We start from the raw sequence: 25,776 nt of genomic DNA, 5'->3' as shown, positions 1-25,776 counted from the left end.
TTTAGAAGCTGCCAACATTCCTTGGCTCCTGGCTGCACCACTCCAATGTCTGTCTCCACAGGGACATCGACACTCCTGTGCTCTCTTCAAATGTGATTACATTTGAGGCCCACCTGGACAATCCATCTGAAGGTCCTGCAAAATCTCTTCTGCCATATAAGGCGACACATTCATGGGCTGCAGAGATCAGGGTGTGGGCATCGTCATTGTGAGGAGCCGTTACTCAGCCAGCCACACACACCCGGACCCATTGCAGATCACTCTGTTGCCCACCAGTACCTCCAGTTCTGGGTAAACCATGCCCTTGGTTTTCTCTATTCTCCAGCACCCACGTAGGTACTTGCCCCTAAACAACGGGCTAATCACCTTGCTATTTTAAGCTTTGTGTAAATTGTTTCACACCACAGGCGTGCTTCTGCAACTTGCTTTTCATGCTCAACACAAATGGCTCTGTCTGCTCGCCTTCGTGCCTCTGTGCCGCCACGTGGTGTGCTCGCCGCCGTCTGTCCCTGCGTGCCGACGCCCTGTGCTTGTTTCTCCACAGGTGTCTAACCCCCTGGCCTCGCACAGTATTTCCACCTTTTTAAAAAAAAAACCCTTTAATAACCCGTAATAGACCCAGACCCCTCGCAGAGTACCCCATCCCCAGTGGAGACCCTCCCTGGCTCACAGGGACACGCAGAGTATTCCGAGGTTCTTTGCATTTCTCTCTGTGGCCTGTGTTGTTAAAACATTAAATGTAATTTTCCCCTTAACACATGTAATGCCTAGGCCCTCCATCCCTGGTTCAAACCCCAGTCTGTGCCCCAGAGGTGAGAACGTGCCCCCCCACCCCCGCCGCCACTTAAGAGGGGGAGTCAGTGAGGGTCCCGGCACTCATTTTGGCCCACATCTCCCATCTTCTGCCTGAAGACTTGTAAGCTACCAACGGGCTGATTCCCTAGGGCTGCCATAAACAGATGGCTCCAGCAAGAAGCTGGCACATTCTCGTGATCTGGGGGGTCTGGGGAGAACCCTTTCCAGGACTCTTCTGGCTCCTGGGTGTGGGTGGCAGTTCTCAGCACCGGCTGGCTTGTGGCCATATGGCTCTGATTTCAGCCTTCTCATCAAGTGGCCATCCTTCGGTCTTTTCGCCCTCCCTTCTCTGCTACAATGCATTGTTAACTATTTTTACTTACTTATATTTTCAGTTAAAAGAAAGTCTCTTCCACTTAATTTATATGATTCCTGTGGGGTGGGCCCCGCCTGCTCGAGGCCGGCGAGGGGCGCGGGTGCCTCTGTGAATCGCCCTTCCCTCCTAGGCGGGTTGCCCTCGGATCTCCTCCAAGCCGGCACCTGTTTCTCCGCCGCCTCGGCCCGCCTCCCTCCGCTCAGGCCCCGCCCCCGACGCGGTCTCCGCCCCCTCGCACGTGACGCACTCGGTGCTCCCTCACCGCCCTGGCCCGGCCCAGGTGGATGCGCTCGGCGCTCCGCGGCTCCCTGGCTGCGCACGCACGCACGGCCGCCCCTCGCTTCCGGCGCGGTGGCCTCCGCCGGACAGACCGGACCCCAGCGCCCGGCCTCCCCGAGGACATGCGGCGCTGAGGAGCGGCGGACCCTTCGCGGCGGCGCCATGAACCTCCTGCCGTGTAACCCTCACGGCAACGGGCTGCTCTACGCCGGCTTCAACCAGGACCACGGTGAGGGCGCCCCTGCGCGCGTCCGGGCCCCAACCCGGCCTCTTCCCGGAGTCCCCGGATCGGGCCGGCCCCTCCCCCACGCGCCTCACCCGGCCAGGTCCCTTCCCGACGACCCCCCCCCCCGACTCAGCCGGGCCCCTCCCCCGAGGCCCCCCCCTCCAGGCCCAACCGGCCCTCCCCGAACACCGGCCAGCTCGGCACGTTCCCACCCCGGACGCTCCTCACCGGGTCTGACCCCTCCCCCGACACCCTCCGACCCGGCCGGTCCCCTTCCCTCACGTCCCCCGCCCCCCCCCCCTCCTTGACCTGGCCTCCCCTGAAGTCCCCGTCCCCACTGGCCCCCTCCCCGAGGCGGCACCCCGGGCGGGGGGGGGGGGGGGGTCGCTCCCCTCCGGACTTCCGTGGAGCTCCGGGCGGCGGCCGCACCCACTCGCTCAGGGCCCTGCGGGCTCCCACCGGCTTCGGCTACCCGGGGCTTTTCTCACGGCGCACACTGGGGTCTGCTTCGGAACTCCGCGCTTTTTCCCGCCCTCGTTTAGGGTCTCCACGTAAGCGGTGGTGGCTTGACAACACCTGCTTTCTTGTCCGCTGCGGGCTTGGGCCTCTCGACGATTCTCGCGGCCCAGCGACCCGGTCGGGCTGAGGTCGCCCTCGCCTTTCCGGCCGGATTACCGGGAGCGTGCCCGTGAGCTACCCCGGCGTGTCTTGCCGAGTGGAATCAAAGGACTTGGTTGTCGGGGAAGCCTTGGGGGGGGGGGGGGGAAACGCGCTTTCCTCCCGGTTTTGACTCCAGCTGAGGCCCCCTGGGTGGTTTAAGCCAGCCCTGCAGCCGCGTCCGGGAAGGCCCGCAGGGTGCGGGCGGGAGGGGCGGGGAGGAACTCGGATCCGAGGAGCTGCCCCCGCTGCGGAGCCAGGGTTTTGCCTCCGGGAGGAGCCGGGTGACAGCGGCCGCCCGGGGACACACTCCTGAGGGCTTTTGCGTGCCAGCTTCGCAAGTTTTGTCTCTGAGGGGAACCCGAGAAAGTGCCCTAGGCCCCGTTTTTGCGAAACTCGATTTAAGTGGTCGGTGCTGCCTCGCTGCGGCCGGCGCGTGTTTACCTTGCGCCCCCGCCCTGCCCGGCGCTGAGGGTCAGGTCCGACCTGTCCACAGGTGTGGACTGTGGTGTCACAGGTGGGCGGTGGAAGTAGGCCCGAGATGTGTGTGGGAGGAGGGCGAGCTTGCTTGCGGCCTCTGAGCTTGTCGAGGTGTTCTTGGCGGCGGGGGGGGGGGGGGGGTTGGTGGGAATCCGGCCTGTGAGCTCTGGAGGGGTTCTTGGTGGGGGGGGGGGGAGCCGGTCTCTGAGCTCGTGGAGGGGTTCTTGGTGGGGAGGGGGGAGCAGGCTCTGAGCTCCTGGAGGGGTTCTTGGGGGGGGGGAGCTGGCCTGTGAGCTCATGGAGGGTTTTTTTTTGGGGGGGGGGCCGGCCTGTGAGCTTGTGGAGGGGTTCTGGGTGGGGGGAGCCGGCTTTGAGCTCGTGTAGGGGTTCTTGAGGGGGGGGCCGGCCTGTGAGCTCGTGGAGGGGTTCTTGGGGGGAGCCGGCTTTGAGCTCGTGGAGGGGTTCTTGAGGGGGGAGCCGGCCTCTGAGCTTGTGGAGGGGTTCTTGGGGGGGGAGCTGGCCTGTGAGCTCATGGAGGGTTTTTTTTGGGGGGGGGGCCGGCCTGTGAGCTTGTGGAGGGGTTCTGGGTGGGGGGAGCCGGCTTTGAGCTCGTGGAGGGGTTCTTGGGGGGGGGGCCGGCCTGTGAGCTCGTGGAGGGGTTCTTGGTGGGGGAGCTGGCCTGTGAGCTCATGGAGGGTTTTTTTTGGGGGGGGGGCCGGCCTGTGAGCTTGTGGAGGGGTTCTGGGTGGGGGGAGCCGGCTTTGAGCTCGTGGAGGGGTTCTTGAGGGGGGGGGCCGGCCTGTGAGCTCGTGGAGGGGTTCTTGGTGGGGGGAGCCGGCTTTGAGCTCGTGGAGGGGTTCTTGAGGAGGGAGCCGGCCTCTGAGCTTGTGGAGGGGTTCTTGGGGGGGGAGCTGGCCTGTGAGCTCATGGAGGGTTTTTTTTGGGGGGGGGGGCCGGCCTGTGAGCTTGTGGAGGGGTTCTGGGTGGGGGGAGCCGGCTTTGAGCTCGTGGAGGGGTTCTTGAGGGGGGGGCCGGCCTGTGAGCTCGTGGAGGGGTTCTTGGTGGGGGGAGCCGGCTTTGAGCTCGTGGAGGGGTTCTTGAGGGGGGAGCCGGCCTCTGAGCTTGTGGAGGGGTTCTTGGGGGGGGGGGGAGCTGGCCTGTGAGCTCATGGAGGGTTTTTTTTGGAGGGGGCCGGCCTGTGAGCTTGTGGAAGGGTTCTTGAGGGGGGAGCCGGCCTCTGAGCTTGTGGAGGGGTTCTTGGGGGGGGGAGCTGGCCTGTGAGCTCATGGAGGGTTTTTTTGGGGGGGGGCCGGCCTGTGAGCTTGTGGAGGGGTTCTTGAGGGGGGAGCTGGCCTCTGAGCTTGTGGAGGGGTTCTTGGGGGGGGAGCTGGCCTGTGAGCTCATGGAGAGTTTTTTTTGGGGGGGGCCGGCCTGTGAGCTTGTGGAGGGGTTCTTGAGGGGGGAGCCGGCCTCTGAGCTTGTGGAGGGGTTCTTTGGTGGGGGGGAGCTGGTATCTGAGCTCGTGGAGGGGTTTTTTTGGGGGGGGAGCCAGCCTCTGAGCTCATGGAGGGGTTCTTGAGGGGGGAGCTGGCTCTGAGCTCGTGGAGGGGTTCTTGGGGGAGGTGGCAGGTGGATGGTGGGGGCGTGTGTGCTGTGGGCCGAGTTCTGGTTTCCAGCGGGCAGGACTGCACGGATTGTGGAAGAACGTGTTCCCGAGGAACGAGGCGTGAGTTTGTGGTCAGGTGTCGGACGTTGGACAGAGTTATGGTCAGGTGTCGGACGCTTTGGGGTTTGATTACCAGACGAGGCCAGTAGGGTTTTAATGGGTTTGGATAACCACCGAGAGCTCTGTACGGAATCAACAGTGATACAACAACTCTTCAAAACCGTCTTCAGTGGAAAGAGTGGTCCTCCAGCAGTGAGGGAGGGGAGAGGTGACTGTAAACACTTGGGCCACGCCTTTCCTGTTTACAGAAGCAAAAAGGCTGGGTGACTTGAGGTCATTTAGTGCAAGAGGATCGTTCTTGCCCACTTGCCTTGCTGTGGGGTGAGGAGTTTGTGTGTTACGTTTCAGTATAGTAATTGAGACTCGTGATACTGACTATTTAAGGAACCAGTGAAGTTTATAGTATTTTTATAAAGATTTCATCAAAGTTTTTTTTAACGTTTATTTATTTTTGAGAGAGAGATCGCGCGCGCACAAGAGGCAGAAAGAGGGAGACCGAGGATCCTAAGCAGGCTCTGCAGTGAGAGAGCAGAGCCGATGTGGGGCTGGAGCTCACCAACCATGAGATCATAACCGGAGCCAAAAAAGTCACTTAACTAACTCAGCCACCCAAGTGCCCCAAAGATTGTTTTTAAAATACAATTGTGGCTCTTAAAAGGATCTATTTCAGTTGCCTAAAAAATACCCTTGCGTAAACCCAGCTCATTTCATTGTAACAGTTTGTAAGTAAAGTTAGTGTTTTTGAAAAAAATAAAAGCCTTACACTTAAACTTCTGGTTATCTTCGGATTAATTCTCTATGATATAAATTTATGCCAGATAATTGAGTTTATTACATTTTGTTTTTACTTACGCTGGTTTTTAACTTTTGCATAGCTTAAAAAAATTTTTTTAATCTATGTTTGTTTTTGAGAGACAGAATGTGAACAGGGGAGGGGCAGAGCGAGAGGGAGACACAGAATCCGAAACAGGCTCCGAACTGTCATCACAGAGCCCGATGGGGGGCTCGAACCTACAAACTGTGAGATCGTGACCTGAGCTGAAGTTGGATGTTTAACCAACTGAGCACCCCCCGTGCCCCTGAGTATTTTTGTTTCAATATCTATCTTTTTAATGTTTATTTATTAATGTTTATTTTATTTTAGAGAGAGAGAGAGTGAGCAAGCAGGAGAGAAGCAGACACAGAATCCGAAGCAGGCTCCAGGCTCTGAGCTGTCAGCACAGAGCCCAGTGTGGGGCTCGAACCCATGAACTGTGAGATCATGACCTGAGCCGAAGTCAGGCGCTCAACTGACTGAGCCACCCAGGCGCCCCTACGTTTATTTATTTATTTAGAGCGAGAATACCAAGCAGGCTCTGTACTGCCAGTTCAGAGCTTGATGTGGGGCTCGATCTCATGAACTGCGAGATCTTGACCTGAACCAAAATCAAGAGTGGGTCATCCAACTGGTTGAGCCACCCAGGCGCCCCCACGATTTTTTTGAAAGTTTATGCATTTTGAGGGAGGGAGAGAGAGAGAGAGTGAGCGAGCTCAAATACAAATGGGGGAGGGGCAGAAGGAGAGAGAATCCCAAGCAGGCTCTGCGATGTCAGCACAGAGCCGATGTCAGCACAGAGCCGTATAAGGGCTGGAACCCAGGGTGGTGACCTTAGCCGAAACTAAGAGTCCGATGCTTAACCGACTGATCCGTACAGTTACCCCTAATTTTCATTAAGCATTTTAAACTCTCATTGCAACTTTTGGCTTAGAAATCATTGTTTGTTTGTTTAATTTTCTTATGTGAAATATAGTTGACACACAATGTTACATTCATTTCAGGTGAACCAGAAAACATTTTTAAAAGGGCATTCATGATTTTAAATATTCGAACTTCTAAAGATAATTTGCACTGCGTTCTTCAAGACTCTTAAAGTGTCGAGATGTACATTTCTTTAAGTTGGCTGGCTATTTTTCTCTCTATTCCTTTGGGAAACACAAATGTTTGAGTATGTACCCTTGTCTACAGATAGCACTTGCTTCTCCTGCCTGGACCTAGACCTGAGGCCACAGATTGACTTCCTTGGGCTACTTCACTGTGGTTACAGGAAATAGGGGTGTGTTTGCATGTGGGCTGTACGTAAGTAGCCTGTGCAGACACACCTCCGAGACATTACAGGTTTGGTCCCAGACCACCGCAGTAGAGGGACTGTTACAATAAAGTGAGTCAGATGAATATTTGATTTCCTAGTGCTTCTAAAAGTTACGTTTACACCATATACATGTTTACTGTTCAGCGTGCAGTAGCATTATGTCTTAAAAAACCAACGTACATGCCTTAATTCAAAAGTATTTCACTGCTAAAAAATGCTAGCCATCATCTGAGTTTTGGTGATTTACAATCACTGGTCACAGGTCACCATCACAAATATAATAATGGAGAAGTTCAAAATATTGCTAGAATTAGTAGAATGTGAAACCGAGACCTGAGCCAGCAAAGGTTGTGGAAAAATGGTGCTGACAGACTTGCTTGAGGCACGGTCACCACAGATCATGGATTTGTGAGAAGCGTAATGTCTGTGCAGCAAAATGAAACAAGGCGCGCCTGTCTATAGAAGAATGCCTTTCAGGGATCCCGACGCCCTGTTTCTGCACCACTAGAGCTAACCCAAGGGTGTGTGGGGTCACCAGCTGTTGGGCTGATGGTTCCTCTCTGGGAAAGAGGCCTATGAAGACAGCAAGGATGATGCCTGGCCTTCTCCGAGAGGGTTTCCAACTTTTGGTGTTTGTAATACTTTTCCTTCTAACTTTTTACTGAAGTATGCCGTACTGACAGAAAAGTGCACGTGCCCTGTCTTCACCTGATGACTTTCCAAACTGAACCTAGCACCCAGGTTAAGAAACTGAACATACCTGAACATAATTGGACCATTAACGCCTGGCCATCCTTCCAGCCACTTAGATTAGTTTTGTCTCTGTACATCATTCTTGCTGATTTGTTTAAAAACACTTTTTTTAACGTTTGTTTATTTTTGGGGGAGAGAGGGGCAGTGCAAGCGGGGAAGGGGCAGAGAGAGAGAGAGGGAGACACACAATCTGAAGCAGCTCCAGACTCTGAGCTGTCAGCACAGAGCCCGACGCAGGCCTCAAACATATGAGTCGGGAGATCATGACCTGAGCCAAAGTCGGATGCTTAAGCGACTAAGCCACCCAAACTCCCCTTATTCCTGACTTTTTTTTATTCAACATGATGTTTGTGAGATATTTTCCACATTGCTGAGTATCGCTATAGATCATCCTCATTGATGCATAGTGTTTTTGTGTGTGTGAATATATCACAATTAATTCAGTCCACCATTGAGGGGGGCATTTAGGTAGGTTCCCGGTTTTTGGCTATTAATGGTGTATGATCGCACTGCTGTGAACAGTCGAATGCATGCCTTTGGTGAGCATATGTTGTCATTTCTGCAAGGTATATCCGCCAAGGAGCAGAGTTGACAACTGTAGTACCTGGCACAAACAGCTTTCCAGAGCGGTTCTGCTGGTTTGCCATCCACCAGGTTGAGAGTTCCCATGCCCTTACACCCACTTGCTACTTGGTGTTTTCTACCATGTTGGCTGTTTTATTGGGGTTAATTGGACCATTAACAACCTGGTGTGTGATTTGGACTCACAGTGACCTTGACAGGATTTTAAGGGTTCAGCTTGTCTACAGGTGGGAGGAGGTCGTGGGAGACCTCAGGCCACCTTCTGGAAGCCCGCGCCCCTGCTCCAGTCTGGAGTGTCCACGCTTGCTGGGATTCCCGCTTGCAGCTGTCCTCCGGGAGGCGTGGCCTTTATTGTTCTGTCCTCGCCTCTCCAGGTCTACAGCACTGGAGACGGGTGTGCAGGGTGGGGAGGCCAGCGGTGAGTGTTAGCGAGAGGCAGGTGTTGGAAATGTGCCGTGGCGGCAGCTGGCCGACTTGTCATGGAACCAGGAGTTCAGGCGGAGCTGGCCTTCGGGAAGAAAGCCCTGCAGCAGGAGGTTGGAGGGATTCCGGAGGCTCTTTACCGTGTGAGATGAGAGACTGGAAACGTGCTAGGTTGTGCACGTCGTGTGTGTGCGCACGCGCGTGTGCGCACGGCCCTGAGGAAGATAGTTGTGGCGTGTGCAGACTGCGCCCGTGAGGTCAGAGCATCTGTGGGAGCTCTTAGGAACGGCTGCTCTCTCTGGACCCCTTGCTTGTGCCAGTTCGGTCCCAGTCCCAGGGCGCTTAGCTGGGACCCCTTTGAGATGATTAACCGGCCTTTCTCACACTTCAGGATGCTTTGCGTGTGGGATGGAAAACGGATTCCGGGTCTATAACACTGATCCACTGAAGGAAAAAGAGAAGCAAGGTAAGGAGTGACTGACATTTCCTGGTTTCTCCTGTTTCCTAACCTTCAAAGAATCGACATTTTCCCTTACCGATGGGGGAGGGGCTGGTTTGGGAGGTAGATAGGAGGTTCTTGGCCCTGCGTCAGCCTGGATGGGGCTGTCCTCTTCTTTCTTCAAGTTGCCACTGGTGCCCGGCTCTGTGGGGCCAGGATCCAGCGGTGATGCACCGGGCGTGGCCCGACGCTGGTTTCTCTGGTGAATGTGAACTTTGAAACTCACATGTGTCTGCCCTGTCTTCAGTTCTTGCTGGCTGTCCTGAAGAGCACAGTGTGGTTGAGGCAGGCTGTCTTCACTCGTCCTGCTGAGCGTGAAATTGCAGACAGCTCACACGATGGTTGAATTCAGCACATGGGATGCCCAACTCTTTGTTTTTAAAATTTTTTTTTTTAATTTTTTAAAATGTTTATTTTTGAGAGAGAGAGAGACAGAGCGCGAGCAGAGGAGGGGCAGAGAGAGAGGGAGGCACAGAGTCCAAAGCAGGCTACAGGCTCCGAGCTGTTAGCACAGAACCCGATGTGGGGCTGGAATCCACGAACCATGAGATCATGACCTGAGCTGAAGTCTGGCACTTAACCGACTGAGCCACCCAGGCGCCCCGATGCCTAACTCTTGCTAAATGACCACTTAGGAAATATTATCTGTAGCAATAAATTATAGTTGCTTCTGTTTACTTATTTCAGTGCCTTAAATTATGTTTTTGTGGAATACAAGTTTTCAGAAGCTTCCAAGTGAACTTAAATAGAATCAGGACTTCTATTGGTAATATTAAGATAATGGTCTTACTGTTTGACAGGAAAAAATGTTAATTTTACAGGTAGAGTTTTTTTTCAGTTTTTCTTTCCCCAATGTATTTTTCTTAAGCTTTTGGTGTCTCCTGGTCTTTACTTGCTGGGAGAATCAAACACTGCTGACAGATGAACAGATCTTGGACAAATCATAGAAAATGAGAAACATCCCTTTTTTTCCCTGCAGTTCGGGTTTTGGTTTTCGTTCATTGCAGATGCTAGATTTTTTTGTCGCTAGAACTGTTTCTTATTTGTAAGAGGAAGTTCCTGTATCCTGGTGCTCCACGAGATAGCCCCCCTTCCATTTTCACAACTAGTAACCCAACATCAAGGATTTCCAGAAATCTTTCCGGCAGTGGAATCCCTTTGTCAAGTACAGTCTTTGTACGACTACGCTGCCATGTAAGACAATAAGTGGTGCTTTATTATCTAGGAGTTTATTTTATAAGTGGAGGTCTATGACTTTAATTTATTAGAGAAAGACAGTGTGGCTGGTAGGTAAGGGCTTAGATACCGGACCCTCCTTGTTGAGGTGGAATCTGGCTCTGCCCCCCTTACTAGGCGGCTGTGTGGCCTTGGGTAGGTGCCTCACCTTCTCCTGGCTTCACTTTCTTTGTGTGAAATTAAGGTGGTAACTGTCTACTTTCTTTTTTTTTTTTTTTTTTTTTTTTTCAACGTTTTTTTATTTATTTTTGGGACAGAGAGAGACAGAGCATGAACGGGGGAGGGGCAGAGAGAGAGGGAGACACAGAATCGGAAACAGGCTCCAGGCTCCGAGCCGTCAGCCCAGAGCCTGACGCGGGGCTCGAACTCTCGGACCGCGAGATCGTGACCTGGCTGAAGTCGGACGCTTAACCGACTGCGCCACCCAGGCGCCCCTACTTTCTAAGGTTATTGTGAAGATCACTGAATTAGAATGCTTAAGATACACAGAGGAGTGCCTCGCACACATATTTATTGCTGTGTAAGCTTGTGCTCATAATTTCTCAGCCCAGCAGTATTGTGCTCTTAGAGAATGAATCCGCGAGAGGTCCAGGCCGGTGATGGGAGTCTCCTGGCAGCCTTCTAAGTCTCTGACTTTTACTTACTTTTGGTTGCTTAGTGAATTAAGACAACTCTCCTTTGTATGGATAAATAGTTACAAAGTACTTTGAAACAGTTTGACTTGCACATCTCAGGATACTTTTTACTTAGAGTGACCCAGAAACTTGGAGTTCAAAGTTTCAAAGTTGAATCATTAGCAGTATATTGACAGCTGTCTCCTAATTGGTGAAACTTTTATAGCAAATTCAGGATTTCTTATAAAAAGGTAGACAGGAACCATCTAAGAGTCTGAGTTCTAGAAGGGTTTGCTGTTGTCGTTCGTGCTGACGGCATGTATCATTCCCTCTTGCTGCTCTGCTGAACTATGGGACAGCTTTTGGATGGTGCATCTTTATTTATTTATTTATTTATTTATTTAAAAAACTTTTTTGGGGCGCCTGGGTGGCTCAGTCGGTTGAGCGTCCGACTTTGGCTCAGGTCATGATCTCACAGTCTGTGAGTTTGAGCCCCGCGTCGGGCTCCATGCTGACAGCTCAGAGCCTGGAGCCTGTTTCGGATTCTGTGTCTCCCTCTCTCTCTGACCCTGCCCCGTTCATGCTCTTGTCTCTCTCTGTCTCAAAAATAAATAAAACGCTAATAAAAAAAAAATTAAAAAAAAAACTTTTTTAGCGTTTATTTATTAAGAGAGATAGCATGAGCATGGGAGGGGCAGAGAGAGGGGAAGACACAGAATCTGAAGCAGGCTCCAGATTCCGAGCTGTCAGCACAGAGCCCGATGCAGGGCTTGAACCCATAAACCGCGAGATCATGACCTGAGCCAAAGTCAGACACTTAACTGACTGAGCCACCCAGGTGCCCCTATTATTTATTTTTAATGTTTGTTTGTTTTGAGAGAGAGAGTGCAAGCATGAGGGAGAGGAAGAGAGAAACCCAAGCAGACTCCATGCTGTCAATGCAGAGCCCGATGTGGGGCTCGAACTCACGAACTGTGAGATTATGACCTGAGCTGAAATCAAGAGTCTGATGCTTCACCAACTGAGCCACCCAGGCTCCCCTTCAAGGTGTATTTTAATGAAGCCACCCCACCCCTGTGCACTTGCCGGTTGGTCTGCTGTTACATTTCTGGCAACTTACAACTCAACAGAAGACAGGCTGGACCTTGTTCCTGTTTTATCTTGGTGGTTTCCTTTCCTCAGTGAGGAGGAAGGAAGCGTGCCTGCATTTTAGTGGTCACACCCCCCCCACCCCCCCAATTGGGGCTGTCAGCTTTACCTCCAGTGTGACTGGCACTGACTAGGTGAGACTGGCCCTGCCCTGTCCCTTCCAGGTGTGCCCACCGCTGGCAGGGCCTGGGAGCTTTCCCCTCCCTCCGTCCCTCCCAGGCGTGTGTTGTAGGTGCTGCGTCTCACACCTGGAGTGGCGGGTTTGCGGCTCTGCTTCATTCCACGAAGGCCGTGGGGCCCCGGGGAGGGTGTTCATAATAATGCTGTGGGGTCCCAGTGTAGGACTCGGATTCACATCTGAGCGTATGCTAGAAAGAAGGTTCAAGAATGATAAATTTGGATAAAATATGGTACCCAGTGAGTGATTTATAGAGACACGGAGTACTAGTGAAAAGTTACCTTCACTATTCATTTGGAAACACAACTGTCCCGCAATGTGGAAATGATTGGAACCTGTACAGCTCATGCTTAGCGAGCTTGCACAGTCTGCAAGGTGGGCAGAGGGCTCAGAGGATTTCCCGTCTGCAGTGCCACCCGCTGTTCCCTCCCTGTGACCAGTGTTCACACGTGTGATGTTGGCAGCCATAAGTGGGGAAGTAGAGAGGAGACAGAGACCTAGAAAGAACACCACCTGCCTGAGGTGGAGTGCAGGTGAGGGCTGCTTGTGTTTGGGCCCCGTGGGTGGTGGTCAGATGCCTTCCAGTGTCTGGTGCTACGCTGGGGCTGGGGGTACAGTCGTGAATAGGAGTGTGACCCACCAAGTATCTGGAAATAAGAGGTGACCTATTGTGCACAGTTCCCGACGTTACCCAGTCCAGCAGCCTGCCTGACCTGACAGTGGGTTGGGGCCTTAATCCTTGCTTTTGTCTAATGTCACAGAAGTTCACATGGACTTCGTGCTCATGTGGTCACCCCAGCACGTCCGAGATGAAGGGCCTAGAGGGAAACGGGAGGCACGGGAAGTGGAGGGGGGTGAACCGATTACCATGAGGGGGTGTTAGCAAGTTAGCGTGTAGCTTTGCTGAAGGCGTGGAGAAGCAGACCTTTCCATGACCTTGCTTCATAACCTTAACGGTACAGTTTAAGTTGGTAGGATCTTTTTGTAGGGAAATTTAGCAAAATGTGTTCATTTCACATATTTGACTCATTAATGATACCTAAAGGATTTTATCTGAAGGGGAAAAATTAGAAAAAAGACACCAGATGCTTGTATAGTTAACCCTGAACAACACGGTTAGGGGTGATGACACACACACACCCCACTCCCCCCTATAATCGAAAATTTGTTTGTGACTTTTGACCCCCCAAAAAACTTAACTGATAATAGTCTACTGTTGACCAGGAGCCTTACTGATAACATAAAGTCAATTTAACACATATTTTGTACATTATATGCATCCTGTACTGTATTCATACAGTAAAGCTAGAGAAAAGAAAACGTTAACTGAGAAAATCGTAAGAAGGGCTCAGTCAGTAGAGCACCCAACTCTTGATCTCATGATCATGAGTTTGATCCCCACATTGGCTGTAGACATCACTTAAATAAATAAAACTTAAAAAAAGAAAATCATGAGAGAAAATACATTTACAGTATCTGACTGCATAAAAAAAAAAAAAAAATCTGCATATGAGTGGACCCATGCAGTTCAATCCCATGTTGCTCAGCATCAAGTAGATAGTTCGTCCTTTCTAGGGTTTCTACGAGCCCTTGAACTTTACAAGAGTGAGCTGACGAGCTTAGGAATCATCTTGAAAAGCCATGACTGAGCAGGTAGAAGTTGATCTTGTGTTAACTTCTGACTTTCAGAGGCTCTGATTCCTCACTTGCCCTTTGCTGTGCCCTCACGGTGCCAGGAGCTCCGGTCCTTGCTGACCAGAGTGGAGAGCTGGAGAGAACTGGATGGGCTGGTTGTGTTCTGTAATAGAAACGGTGCAGGGGCGCCTGGGTGGCTCAGTCGGTTGAGCGTCTGACTTCAGCTCAGGTCATGATCTCGCAGTTTGTGAGTGCAGACCCGTGTCGGGCTCTGTGCTAACAGCTCAGAACCTGGAGCCTGCTTCGGATTCCATGTCTCCCTCTCTCTCTGTCCCTCCCCCACTAGTGCTCTATCTCTGTTTATCAAAAATAAATAAATGTAAAAAAAAAAAAAAAAAAAAAAATGGTCCAGAGTGGGGTTTGCTTCTGTGAGCCCCAGACTCTCAGCAGGTCCCCATCGCCTTCCCTGAGCGAGCGTTGTTCGTCCTCTTCTGTTGTGGAGGAGTTCTGAAAATCTGCTGGCAGTTTCCTCTTCATGTAATTCACAGACATTTTTGAGCATTTGAGACTTCAGTGGAAGAGGTGTTTAAAGTGGTAAACTGCTTTTGTATGAAAGCAATTAGTGTGTTTTCTTAGAGCTTAGACGTCTTGCTGCCCCTTAAAATACGAGTTTAGACCTTTCATACATTTTGGTGCATTGGCTTGTTAGGGTGCTGTGTGCTCCGCACTTAGAGCAGAAGCATGGCTCATGGGGACCGGCTGCGGAGAGGAGTCCAAAGCCCCCGGCTCGCTCCCTGTCCCCACCAGCCACCCGTCTGGTCGCTGACAGCAGTCAGAGATCTCTGTACAGACACATACAGTCAGATATGTAAATGCCGACTGCTACATCTGCACTGTTTACTTGTCTCTTTTTAAATTGTAAGATCCACGTACTAACTTGTTTTTACTATCATTTCAGAATTTCTAGAAGGAGGAGTCGGCCATGTTGAAATGTTGTTTCGCTGCAACTATTTAGCCTTAGTCGGTGGTGGGAAAAAGCCAAAATACCCTCCTAACAAAGGTAAAGTGGTTGTGTGCTTCCTAACCATGCCTCACGTGTAGTGATGTCTGGAACTGTCTAGAACGTCTTTGTGTTTGTGGCTACGTTTGCTCTTCCCTGGTAGCCTATGAAGTAGGAAGGACTGGTCGCTAACAAGAAGCATCTAGAAAGAGTGAGTCTTGTCTCCCGCCACTCCCAGGAGAAGTGTGTGACAAGGGTCACTTGTGCTTATCAACAAAAAGCACATGCTTGTTGATTAACGTCGGCTAAATATGTATGGTCGTGCTATGCCTCTGGACCCCATTTTGTTCAGAGCATTCAGCTGTGGGTTGGTATCCTGAATGTTACGAGTTCTTTTTAAAGCAAGGTGTAGTAAGGTTATTTTTCCTAAAAGAGCCATTGAGTCACAGAAACATTGATTTTGTTGCCAAAACCACCTTGGCCCTTGGCTCTAGGTTGAAGGGTGTTGTTTTGATGTGTGTGTAAACCTGTGTGTATATGTAAGTCTGTGTGTGTATGTAAACCTGTGTGTGTGTGCACGTGTGCGCAAAGAAATGGGAGTGTAAAAGTCTGGCTTTAAAGTTTATTTTTGAGAGAGAGAGACAGAGACAGAGCACAAGTGGGGGAGGGGCAGAGAGAGAGGGAGACACAGAATCCGAAGCAGCCTCCAGGCTCTGAGCAGTCAGCATAGGTGATGAGAACCTGACCTGAGCCGAAGTCGGACGTCCAACCGACTGAGCCACCCAGGCGCCCTGTGAAATTTTGAGTAAAATTTAAATTTGCTTTTTGTAGAGTGCTGAAGGCATTTTTTTTTTTTTTTTTTTTAACATTTTATTTATTTTTGAGACAGAGAGAGACAGAACATGAACAGGGGAGGGGCAGAGAGAGAGGGAGACACAGAATCGGAAGCAGGCTCCAGGCTCTGAGCCATCAGCCCAGAGCCCGATGCGGGGCTCGAACTCACGGACCGCGAGATCGTGACCTGAGCCGAAGTCGGACGCTCAACCGACTGAGCCACCCAGGCGCCCCATGAAGGCATTTTTTAAAAAAAGAACTTGGTCTGTTTAAGCTTTTGTAAGATTAAGAATTTTTTGTCAATAATGTCAAAATTACTTCCTGAATTTACTCTTAATACTTTCATAGTTACACATTAAGACACATGGTGTTAAAACGTGAAGGATGTTGGGGCGCCTGGGTGGCGCAGTCGGTTAAGCATCCGACTTCAGCCAGGTCACGATCTCGCGGATCTCGCGGTCCGTGAGTTCGAGCCCCGCGTCAGGCTCTGGGCTGATGGCTCGGAGCCTGGAGCCTGTTTCCGATTCTGTGTGTCTCCCTCTCTCTCTGCCCCTCCCCCGTTCATGCTCTGTCTCTCTCTGTCCCCCCAAAAAAAAAAAACAAAAAAAAAACAAAACAAAAACGTGAAGGATGTTTGTGAAACACAGTAAGACAGGACTGGAGCAGACTGGTGGCCACAATGTGACCGGGAGAGTTCTAGCTGAGACCGCACGGTGCTGTTCAGGCAGATCAGGGAGGCTTTTTTTGCTTTTTTGAGTCAGGAGCTTGGAGGACAGAAGAAGAACTTCAGAATTAGTGGATGTACCTTTTGCTGTTGGGAACTATATTAAAAGACAGACATGCAAAATCCTGCACAGAACATTTCAGATTTCCGGCACACCAGGAAGGCAGCTCACAACCCTTGGAGGCCGTGGGGAATTGAACGTCAACTCAGGTCTTTGGATTTTTCTCACTGCTCAGGGCGTTGGGTCTGGTCACTTTCCTTTTGTGAGTGAGAAATCAAGCTGCTGGCCCTAGGCCTTTCTCATGCTGTTTCCAGAAATTTTGTTTTAACTTTGTTTTATTTATTTATTTTTGATAGAGAGCACAAGCAGGGGAGGGGCAGAGAGAGAGAGAGAGAGAGAGAACCCCAAGCAGGCTCTGCACCGTCAGCACAGAGCCCAATGTGGGGCTCAACCCACGAACCTCGAGATCGTGACCTGAGCCGAAATCAAGAGTCAAACACTCAACTGATGAAGCCGCTGAGGCACCCTGAGAAATTTCTGAAAATAGAGTTCATGTGGATTTGTGACACCCTTGATGTGGCTCATCTTTGGGTTCTGTCTGGTTTGGGCCAGAGGCTTTTTGGTGTTAGGTTGCAGACCAGGGAAAGTTTACTTTTGACCTGCTTTATGAGTTCAAGAGTAGACGTGCCCTTTTTCCAGAAGGCTGTTCTTTCAGTGAGGTGAGTCCATTGACTGAGCTTCTGTCCCACTTAACGTGCTGGTGCTTCGTTGCCCTTTGAGGAGGAGCCCACTGTCAGGATTTGTTAAATGAAGGGATTTACCAATCCAAGATGGTATTTGAAAGGAGTAAGAACAGAAATCTGCTTCAGTTTTGAAGGGTTAGTTTTAACCTCTTCATTAGTGAATAATTTGACGAAAGTTTGGTTGTTCTACGTGTTATCTCTTGATTTGAAATTGAGGTTACTGAGTCCCTCTGGCAAAACTTCCGTGTGAATTCCACCTCCAGGACTCGAGCTGGCCATGGTGTCAGGACCTCGGGGGAGACATTCCTTCCCTTCCACTCTTGGCCACCTGGCCCGTGACCTACTGAGAAAGCTTACTTTCCCTCACCTCACACCCTTCCTAGACAGCTTTGCAAGAGACCGATGGAGGAGATGGAGACTGTCTGTGTACCCCCACCTCTTCCCCGGCACAGGGCTGGCCGCTCTCTGTCTCCTTAGAGGTCTGGACGTGTCCTTGGCCCTGGGGATGCAGACGGCTAGTACATCATAAAGCACCGCGGTGTGAGAAGAGCAGGCACGGTGGGGTGGGGGTGAGAGAAATCCCTGGCCCTGCTTTTTTATCCGTTCAAACTGAAGCCTTTCTTTTCTTGATTCAGGTGTGTCTAGCACGTGAGCAGTAACTGTGGGTGGGCTTGCTTTTGGCTCAGTCCAGTGGAACCGAGGGTGGGGGAGGTTCGCCTGAAAACTAGGCGAGGTTGGCAGAGGAGGTGTGTGTGCGTGTCTGTGCGTGCACGTGCGTGTGTGCGTGCGTGTCTGTGTGCGTACGTGTACACGAGGGCGGGGGAGGGAGATTGGCTGCAGGGGGTGGTGTGGAGCCGGCCGGGTACTGGAAGGGAAGGGGGGGGGGGGGGTGCGTGAACACCCTGCTACCAGAGACAGCGTGGCGAGTGGTGGAGCGCAGGCGTCCGGCCGTGTGTGACCGGGCACCAGGAGAGCGGCACGTCCACCTGCTCGGAGATGAATGAGGGGGAAGGACCCCTTCAGAGTGCCCTTCCTTTATTGGTGTATCCATAAGTTCTCTCTGAAATTTCAGTGATGATCTGGGATGACCTGAAAAAGAAGACTGTTATTGAAATAGAGTTTTCTACAGAAGTCAAAGCAGTCAAACTGCGGCGAGATCGGTAGGTTTGCTAAGTTTTAAAAGTGGATTAGTTGCTTTCTCTGGAAACGTCTAAAATGCTTCATACTGAAGGAAAAAGTGTGTTTAGGAAAACGTCGTCTTCAGATGTGATGATGGTAGTTCATGACCAAAGGACGTAGGGTTATTTGTATTGCTGCGAAGAAGGTGTGAGTTTTATGGGCTTCCAGGGCTGGCATAGAAGCGGTTTGTCAGTGGACAAGGCCGGCAGCCCCCGGTGGCGCTCAGGCCTTCAGAGACCTGTCCCCGTCCAGCATGTTCCCACTGGGAACCAGGGGGAGCCTGGACTTGCCCCCTTCTGAGTCCAGCTTTTCCAAAGGCTGCCTCAGTAAATGTCCCCTTTGAAGGTAAAGGAAAATTGGGAGACTCCCCAGTGAGAAGGTGACGTTGATCTTACCTGTTGGAAGTCGCTTCTCTGAGCTGTTGTCCTCGTGGCCCTCAGGAGAACAGAGAAGTTCTTACTGGAGTTTCATTAATTTGGATCTTAATGTGGTATGATTCATATCCTCAGTGTGGGAGGGCAGAGGTGCTGAACAAAGTGAATGCAATAGCGACTGTCAGACCTGCACTCTTAGGTTTGTGACCTCCAGGAATGTCGGTCTCTAGGGCCCTTTAATAATGCAAATACTGGAGCCAAATAGGGATCTTTCCAACATTTTAAATTGTCAAGACATATCTAAGAGCGTATAGAGAAATGATTTCTGCCCTGTGATTGCTACTTGGTTCTTACTCTGGGTGAAATATTATGCAAAAATGTCTTTAAATCTCAGAAAGGTCCGTTGGGCAGCCTGCAGCCAGGTAGGAGGTTCTCGTTCGTCAGCGCCTGCCACACCCCTCGGTGCTCACTGGTGACCTCCAAAGATCACACCTGCAAGGGGTTCTGATTCAAGAGGGATACTTTTGTATGTGGTGTTTGTTCTAAGCTTCAAAATGATAAGAACAGAAGTCACAGAATGCTTGAGTTTCACTTTGGGGAATAGGAATCTTGATTGTTTTTTTCTTTCCAGAATTGTGGTTGTCTTGGACTCCATGATTAAGGTGTTTACATTTACACATAATCCCCATCAGTTGCATGTCTTTGAAACCTGCTATAACCCTAAAGGTAAGAAATTCAGAGTCAGCGATGGGAATTGGCTTCTTCACGTTCCGTCCAGGTGGACGCAGACCGTGCTTGGTGCCCTGTCCTCCGGCCGGTCTTTATTTGAGTGGCATTGCTCTGGTGAGATGGGTCCTGAGGCACATCAGGCGAACCCTGACGGACACAGGCTCCTCTTTTTTTCCTTCTTCACCCTTTCCCTCGGTCCACGCCACCTCCTCCTGGGAGAGCTCTCCCGGCCACGTGCTCACTCCAGAGACTGGCTTGGTAGGCAGTGCCTCTGAGACCCTCTTGTATCACAGTCATGGGGCAGGGGAGTGGGGGGAGTGGAGGTTGAGGGATTTTTTCACGGTCTTTGTCAGCCATTCAGGAGCTCCTTGGTGGGCCGCGGTTTTGGGGTTTTACTGAGTTCTGAGGGACTTTCTTCCCTCCTTTGTTTTGGAGCAGGGATTACAGGTGACTGACTTTGCTATTCCTTATAGCATCTTAATTTCTTTTTAAAGTTTTTAGTTTTTTTAAATTCTAGCTTTATTGAGGTCTAATACACATAAAACTCATTCATTTTTTTTAACGTTTATTTATTTTTGAGAGGGGAAGGTGCGGAGGGAGACAGAGAATTGCAAGCAGGCTCCGCGCCATCAGCACAGAGCCTGACATGGGGTTCGATCTCACAAACCAGGGGATCATGACCTGAGACGAAATCAAGAGTCAGGTGCATAACCGACTGAACCACATGGTCGCCCCTAAAGCTCACTCATTTCAAGTTTATTATTTGGTAATATTTAGTCATTGCAATCACTTGTGTAACTACCACCAGAGTGCAGACAAACCGGTACCGTCACCCAAAAGCTTTTCTTCAGGCGGTCCCCTTGCCCACCTGTCCTTCCAATTGTGCCTTTTCAGATGTGCTTGGTGTCTTACGGTACTTTTTGGATTTCTCCATGTGTTCAGTAGATATGCTTGTTTTCCTTGCTAAGTAACATTCCATAGTGTGGACATACCAGATTGTTTATCCACACCAGTGTCTTGGCTGTTACGGACGGAAGTTGCTGTGAGTATTCACGTACGAGTCTTTGCGTGGAGGTAGAGTTTTATTTCTCTTGGCTAAATACTGAAGAGCACTGTGGCGGGGTCCCGCTGTAGTTACGGTCTGGCTGTGTCTTCTGGTGTCCCCATTGGTGATCCAGGAGAGCTCCAGCTGGAGCAGGCCTTGCCTCGGCACGTGTCTGTGTCCCTCTTTGTAACCTGGGGCTGGTAATAGTGTCTCCCGCGGTGTCCTCTACATTTCTCTGAGGACGGTGATGTGGCTTATCGCCATTCTGGTATCTTTTATGAGGGGTCTTCACTTCCTTTCCTCATCTTCTGAGTTGTAGTTCTCTGTACGTTCTAGATAAGGCTCTTTGTTACCACTTCTGCAGATAACTTCAGTATGTCTGTGGTTTTGTGCAAAACAAAGGTTTTCATTTACATGTTCTTCTAGGAACTTTAGATCTTAAGTTACATCTTTAATCCATTTTTTGTGTATGGCATGAGGCACAGGCCCAGATTTGTATTTTGCGATGTGAATATCCAGTTTCTAGTGCCATTTGTTAAGAAGACTTTTTTTTTGTTACTCACGTAAGTGTAAGATTTTTCTGGATTCTTTATTCTGTTCCAGTGGTATGTCTTTAAGCCAGTACCATACTGCTTTGATTTCTGCAGCTCTAAAATAATTCTTAAAATAAGGTAGTGTAAGTCTTCCGATTTTGTTCTTGTTTTACAAGAAAATTTGGCTACTCTTTGGCTTTGCTGTTCCTTATAACTTTCAGTATCACCTTTCTTCAGGAAGCCTGCAGAGGCTGTAATTGTGACCACGCGACCCTGCAGGGGGACGTAGGTTGTGGCTGTGACCGCAGTAGATCAGATCAGGCTCTCTCCGTCTGTCAGACCTTTGGTTTTCTTTTACAACGTGTTGCAGTGTCTCATACAGGCACTGTTAAACTTATCCCCAAGTTTTTTGGTTGTTTTACGCAATTGTTAATGGAGTTTTTAGATTTCACAGTTTTGTATTGTCAGTAGCTGGCACCACGGAAGACAGACATTTGACAGAGTTTATTCAAGAACAAGTTCAGCAGATGTTTCCAGTTAAGAGGCGGCCTCACAGGAGTTAGCTTTGTCTTCTGATACTCTTTACAGTGAAAAGATTTCGTGATTCTGATATAAATGGAAACCCATAGAGAAGTCTTACTGTTTTTTCTTGAGAGCTACAGGGCAGAGAGCAAGTTTTATTTGGGGAAAGTGGTGGCTTTTAGAGTCATGAGTCCCTGATGGGTTTTCTCCATCTCCGATCAGGCCTCTGCGTCCTGTGCCCCAACAGTAACAACTCCCTCCTGGCCTTCCCGGGCACCCACACGGGCCACGTGCAGCTCGTGGATCTGGCCAGCACCGAGAAGCCACCCGTGGACATTCCTGCCCACGAGGGCGTCCTGAGCTGCATTGCTCTCAACCTGCAGGGAACAAGAATTGCAACCGCATCTGAGAAAGTAAGCGTGTGTCCTGTCCCTTCCTTGATGGAGCCGAGTGCCTGCCGCAGCGGCCCTGGCACTCCGGGGACTTGACTTGGGGCCCGGCAGAAAACTGGCCCTTCCCTGTGGGTTCTCGGCCACCTTCTCTCAGGAATCACGTTGCAGTTGAAAAGCCTTTTACTTGGTGAAGCCTCCTCTGTTTGGCAGCAGTTAGCGTTAGTTTTTCCAGCTGGCCACGGGCGTCCTGGTGAGAATGGCACCTGTAGGCACAGAACTGACCGCTCCAGGAGCAGGTTAGCCTGGCTGCGGCAGTCGCTTAGGCATCTGCCAGGGCGGGAGATGCAGGGGGTTAGTGGAGGGCTGGTGCCCAGGGGGCTGGCTCCTACCCGGTGCTCTCGGGCTGGACAGCTATCAACGAATTCTCCAGCAGGACAGAGGGAGCCGGTTGAGTTTTACATGTGGGGGGGTTTGGGAAGGGCTTGTATGGGCTGATGGGTTTGTGAGTATGATACTCGTCTCAAAAAACTAAAAAGTGGTGAATGACAATAAAACGCTTCGCTGTTTTTCAAAGGGGACCCTTATAAGAATATTTGATACTTCATCAGGGCATTTGATCCAGGAACTGCGAAGAGGATCCCAAGCAGCTAATATTTATTGGTAAGAAGGCCCATCACTGCCCGGGGTCGACCTCATCGATACGGGGCCTGTGTGGCTGAGGGAGTCAGGACTAAAGCCCATCACTGCTCCGGCTTCTCTCTAGGATAAGCTGTGGTCTTTTAAGGCAAACACTGGAGCCCTTGTTAGCTCCCCTGTAGTCACTTGGGCGCCCTGTGGTGTTGGTGGCACTGCGGTGGCAGTTCCCCACGTGGGTGGTTCTTTCTTTGCATTTGTGGCCTTGGCAGGTGCTGAGCAGCATTCGGGTTTGTGAGATAAACATGGACTTCTTACATGAACTCAGGGCGTGTGTCCATGCAGCCCCGCAGTGGCGGGCCCTCCTGTCTGCTCTCACGGCCCTTCCAGCCCGGCTGGGGGGGGGGGGGGGGGGCGGCAGGGCAGGGCCTCAGGGTGGGTTTACGGGAAGCCCCTTCCCCTCCCTGGCACCCAAAGAGGGGCCCTGCTGTGGCACGCTGGGTGGTCCCACGGACAGCACCGGGGCGGGGGTGGCGGGTGGGGGTGCTGGTGCTTCACATTGCTCTCCGGAATTCATTCCGGAAGGCTCAAGGCACCGGCTCGCGTGCTGTGGCGCTGTGGTTGGGGCCGGGCTCTGCTGCATCCACACGAAACCAGAGCTTCATCTGATTCCTCTGCAGCATCAACTTCAATCCGGATGCGTCCCTCATCTGCGTGTCCAGTGACCACGGCACAGTGCACATTTTTGCTGCCGAAGATCCAAAAAGGAATAAACAGTCCAGGTAGGTTTCCCAGAGCGGAAAGGACTGGTCCCTCCCTCAGGCACATTCGGAACGAAGCCCCGATCCACCCACCCACCTGACGCCCTGAGAGTCGGTGCGGGCCACGTGCACACGGGTACAGCAGAGGGCCGTAAGTGCGTTTTTCTGGAGGATTTTCTTTTCTCTGGCTTACTTTATTGTGAGAATCCAGTAATACACACAACGTACAAATCGTGTTAATTGACTGACTTGTTATCGGTAAGGCTTCTGGTCGCCAGTAGGCTCTGAGTTAAGTTTTGTGGGAGTCAGAAGTTATACCCGGGATTCTGACTGCCGGGGGCTGGTGTCCCTAACCCGCTCACTGTTCAAGTGTCCGCAGTACCTGATGCTAAAAGGGACATCGCTGCTTGCTTGTCTTTAGGTGCTTAGTGTGTGACCAGGATCCAGTCACCTTTCCCGTGGTTTAGAACTCGGACCTGAGCCCTGGCGGCTATTGTCACGTTCGGCAAATCCGTTTAGTGGCCGCAGACACCTGCACCTTCTGGTGCTGATGGTTTCCGGGTGTATCTTAAGCCGTTGGGAAGCGCTTAGCTTTTTCATGCGAGAAGTAAAACTAAAAGGAAAAGTAGAATTTAAAGTATCTGGGTTCGGGCTGTATGGGAGCCATGTTTCACCTTCGTCATGGAAACATAACTGCCTTTTCTCTCCTCCCTTTTCTGTGTCCCCTCACCTCCTAGTCTGGCCTCAGCCAGTTTCCTCCCAAAGTACTTCAGTTCCAAGTGGAGTTTTTCCAAGTTTCAGGTTCCCTCAGGCTCTCCGTGCATCTGTGCCTTTGGAACAGAGCCAAATGCTGTCATCGGTAAGTGGTCCTTGGCGCTGGCCGGCCCGTGCTCGCTCTCCTGGGGCGCAGGGGTCCCACTCAGGGTCTGCACAGCTGTGTAGGGGGACACCAGCCCCCTGCCCTCTAGGGTTTCCCAGGAAGACGTGGGGGCAAGGTTTTCCCTCTCCGCACGTAAGTGGGAAACACAAAGCACCCTAGAGCAGGTTGGGTTCCTGGCCACGTGTGTGCTCAGCCAGGAACGAGGTCCCTTGTCGCCCACAGTCACCCTGAGCGGCTGCTCAGAGCAGGGCCGTTCACAGTTCCTCTCAGTGAGGTCTGTTTGCTTTGAACTTTGAGGGAAGAAACACATGAGTAAAACGGTCTCCTTCTGTCTCAGCGATTTGTGCAGACGGCAGCTACTACAAATTCCTATTCAACCCCAAGGGGGAGTGCATCCGGGACGTCTACGCGCAGTTTCTAGAAATGACCGATGACAAGCTGTGACTCTCCGTCAGGAGTGCAATCAACAGCCACGGCCGACCGCCGCCAAAGCGCTGAGTGTGCCCTTCAGACTCCCGGGGCTGGTGCCGGCGGCAGGACTGCCCGGGGACCTTGGTCCTGAAGCCATTCTGTGGTTGTCTGTTTTCCTGAGCAGGGCTTCCCATTTCCAGTATTAAAGAAGGAATAATCATCGAGGCAGCGTAGACACTCACGTGGCTGTGAGCAGCCCGGGCCCGGCTGCTGGCCTGTTTCCTTTAGTTCAGCTGTGATGCTTTCGTGCTTCCGCCGCGCCCCCCGCCTCTTCCCCCCGTGCACCTGGGGGCTCCATACACACATAGGGACTGGGTTGAGAAAACGGTGGACAAATCGAAATTTGTTTTGGCAACAGATTCCATCATTTTTACTGAGTCTGTAGTGGGGAAATGAGCAACTGTGTAAATGTTAGTTCTTACATTACAACCAGATTTTTCAATAGAATAATAATACCAGCAGCTTGCCTTAGAAAAGGAGAAGGGCATTCCTTCTCCTGTCTGAACACGAAGAGACACAGCCGTGTTGGAGAACACAGGGTGGGCATCTCCCTGTGAGCCCGCGTCCTGGTCTCCGTGCCTGTCGTGAGCCTGTGGCGTGGCTGTGCGCGTGCTTGTGCCCGCGTCCCTGTCTTTCTCTCGGGATGGAGGCAGGAGCAGCACGCTCTGTGTGCCCTGCGGTCTCCTGAGTGTCCCTCTTGTGTGTCGGGAGCAGTAACGTGTAGACTTTCAGAATCAGTCCCCGAGAAAAGCGTCACGGAATCCGGAGGAGGTGGAGGGAAGCGTTGGGCATCTGGGCAAAGCAGGCCTCGTCTGGGCAGGAGCAGGAGACCCTGGCCGTCGCCTCGGGTCGGTCGGTCGTTGGGGAGAGTAGCAGTACACTAACGGGAAGGAAAGGCACGCGGTACCGTTTTCTAACGTGGTAACTAACACAGGTTACGGGCTCTACGTTGTTAGTACTCCCAGAAGTATGTATTTAATTTGCTGAAATTCCCTTTCAAGAAACCTAACTTCACGGTTTTGATTTCAGGTAGCAAACGTCTGCGGGAGCAGCTCTCTGTTCTGCCTGTTCTTTTACTGTCATGTAATCAACTAACTTTGTATGTGGGTTTCAGTGTAAAGTATGCATGTTATACTTTTGTGTGTATTTAATCATGAAATTTAATTTTGCACTTATTTGTAATGTTTCTTTTAAATAAAAGTGACTAATTTTGTCGTA

At 51.3% G+C, this 25,776-nt stretch overlaps 1 protein-coding gene across 4 annotated transcripts; it reads left to right on the top strand.

Moving 5' to 3' along the window:
• The first annotated feature begins 1,483 nt into the window (after window positions 1-1,483).
• Window positions 1,484-25,776, top strand: WDR45B (WD repeat domain 45B). 4 transcript variants are annotated; one of them, XM_060645051.3, is made up of 10 exons: window positions 1,487-1,679; window positions 8,818-8,892; window positions 14,696-14,797; window positions 18,112-18,199; window positions 19,224-19,318; window positions 21,644-21,834; window positions 22,388-22,473; window positions 23,127-23,228; window positions 23,945-24,066; window positions 24,425-25,776. In XM_060645051.3, exons 1-10 carry the CDS (start codon window positions 1,613-1,615, stop codon window positions 24,529-24,531), a joined length of 1,035 nt encoding a protein of 344 aa, XP_060501034.1. In that variant the 5' UTR covers window positions 1,487-1,612; the 3' UTR covers window positions 24,532-25,776. The 4 variants fall into 4 exon arrangements, with proteins under 4 accessions (XP_078294091.1, XP_060501037.1, XP_060501034.1 ...); XM_081791139.1 differs by lacking the exon at window positions 1,487-1,679 and adding an exon at window positions 2,020-2,227; XM_060645054.3 differs by lacking the exons at window positions 18,112-18,199; window positions 19,224-19,318 and having other exon boundaries at window positions 1,485-1,679.

The sequence above is a fragment of the Panthera onca genome, chromosome E1, assembly GCF_046562875.1.
Source record: "Panthera onca isolate mPanOnc1 chromosome E1, mPanOnc1 haplotype 2, whole genome shotgun sequence".
NCBI classification, from domain to species: domain Eukaryota; kingdom Metazoa; phylum Chordata; class Mammalia; order Carnivora; family Felidae; genus Panthera; species Panthera onca.
The sequence above is the reverse complement of the archived record's forward strand: the minus strand, read 5'-3'. Positions and strand labels throughout refer to the sequence as shown.

Excerpts from the sequence above, each read along its gene's own strand:
- WDR45B (XM_060645051.3), top strand. The coding sequence starts at position 1,613 with ATGAACCTCCTGCCGTGTAACCCTCACGGCAACGGGCTGCTCTACGCC. Across the intron at positions 1,680-8,817 it reads CGGCTTCAACCAGGACCACG|GATGCTTTGCGTGTGGGATG; the intron begins GTGAGGGCGCCC and ends CTCACACTTCAG. Across the intron at positions 21,835-22,387 it reads TTGCAACCGCATCTGAGAAA|GGGACCCTTATAAGAATATT; the intron begins GTAAGCGTGTGT and ends TGTTTTTCAAAG.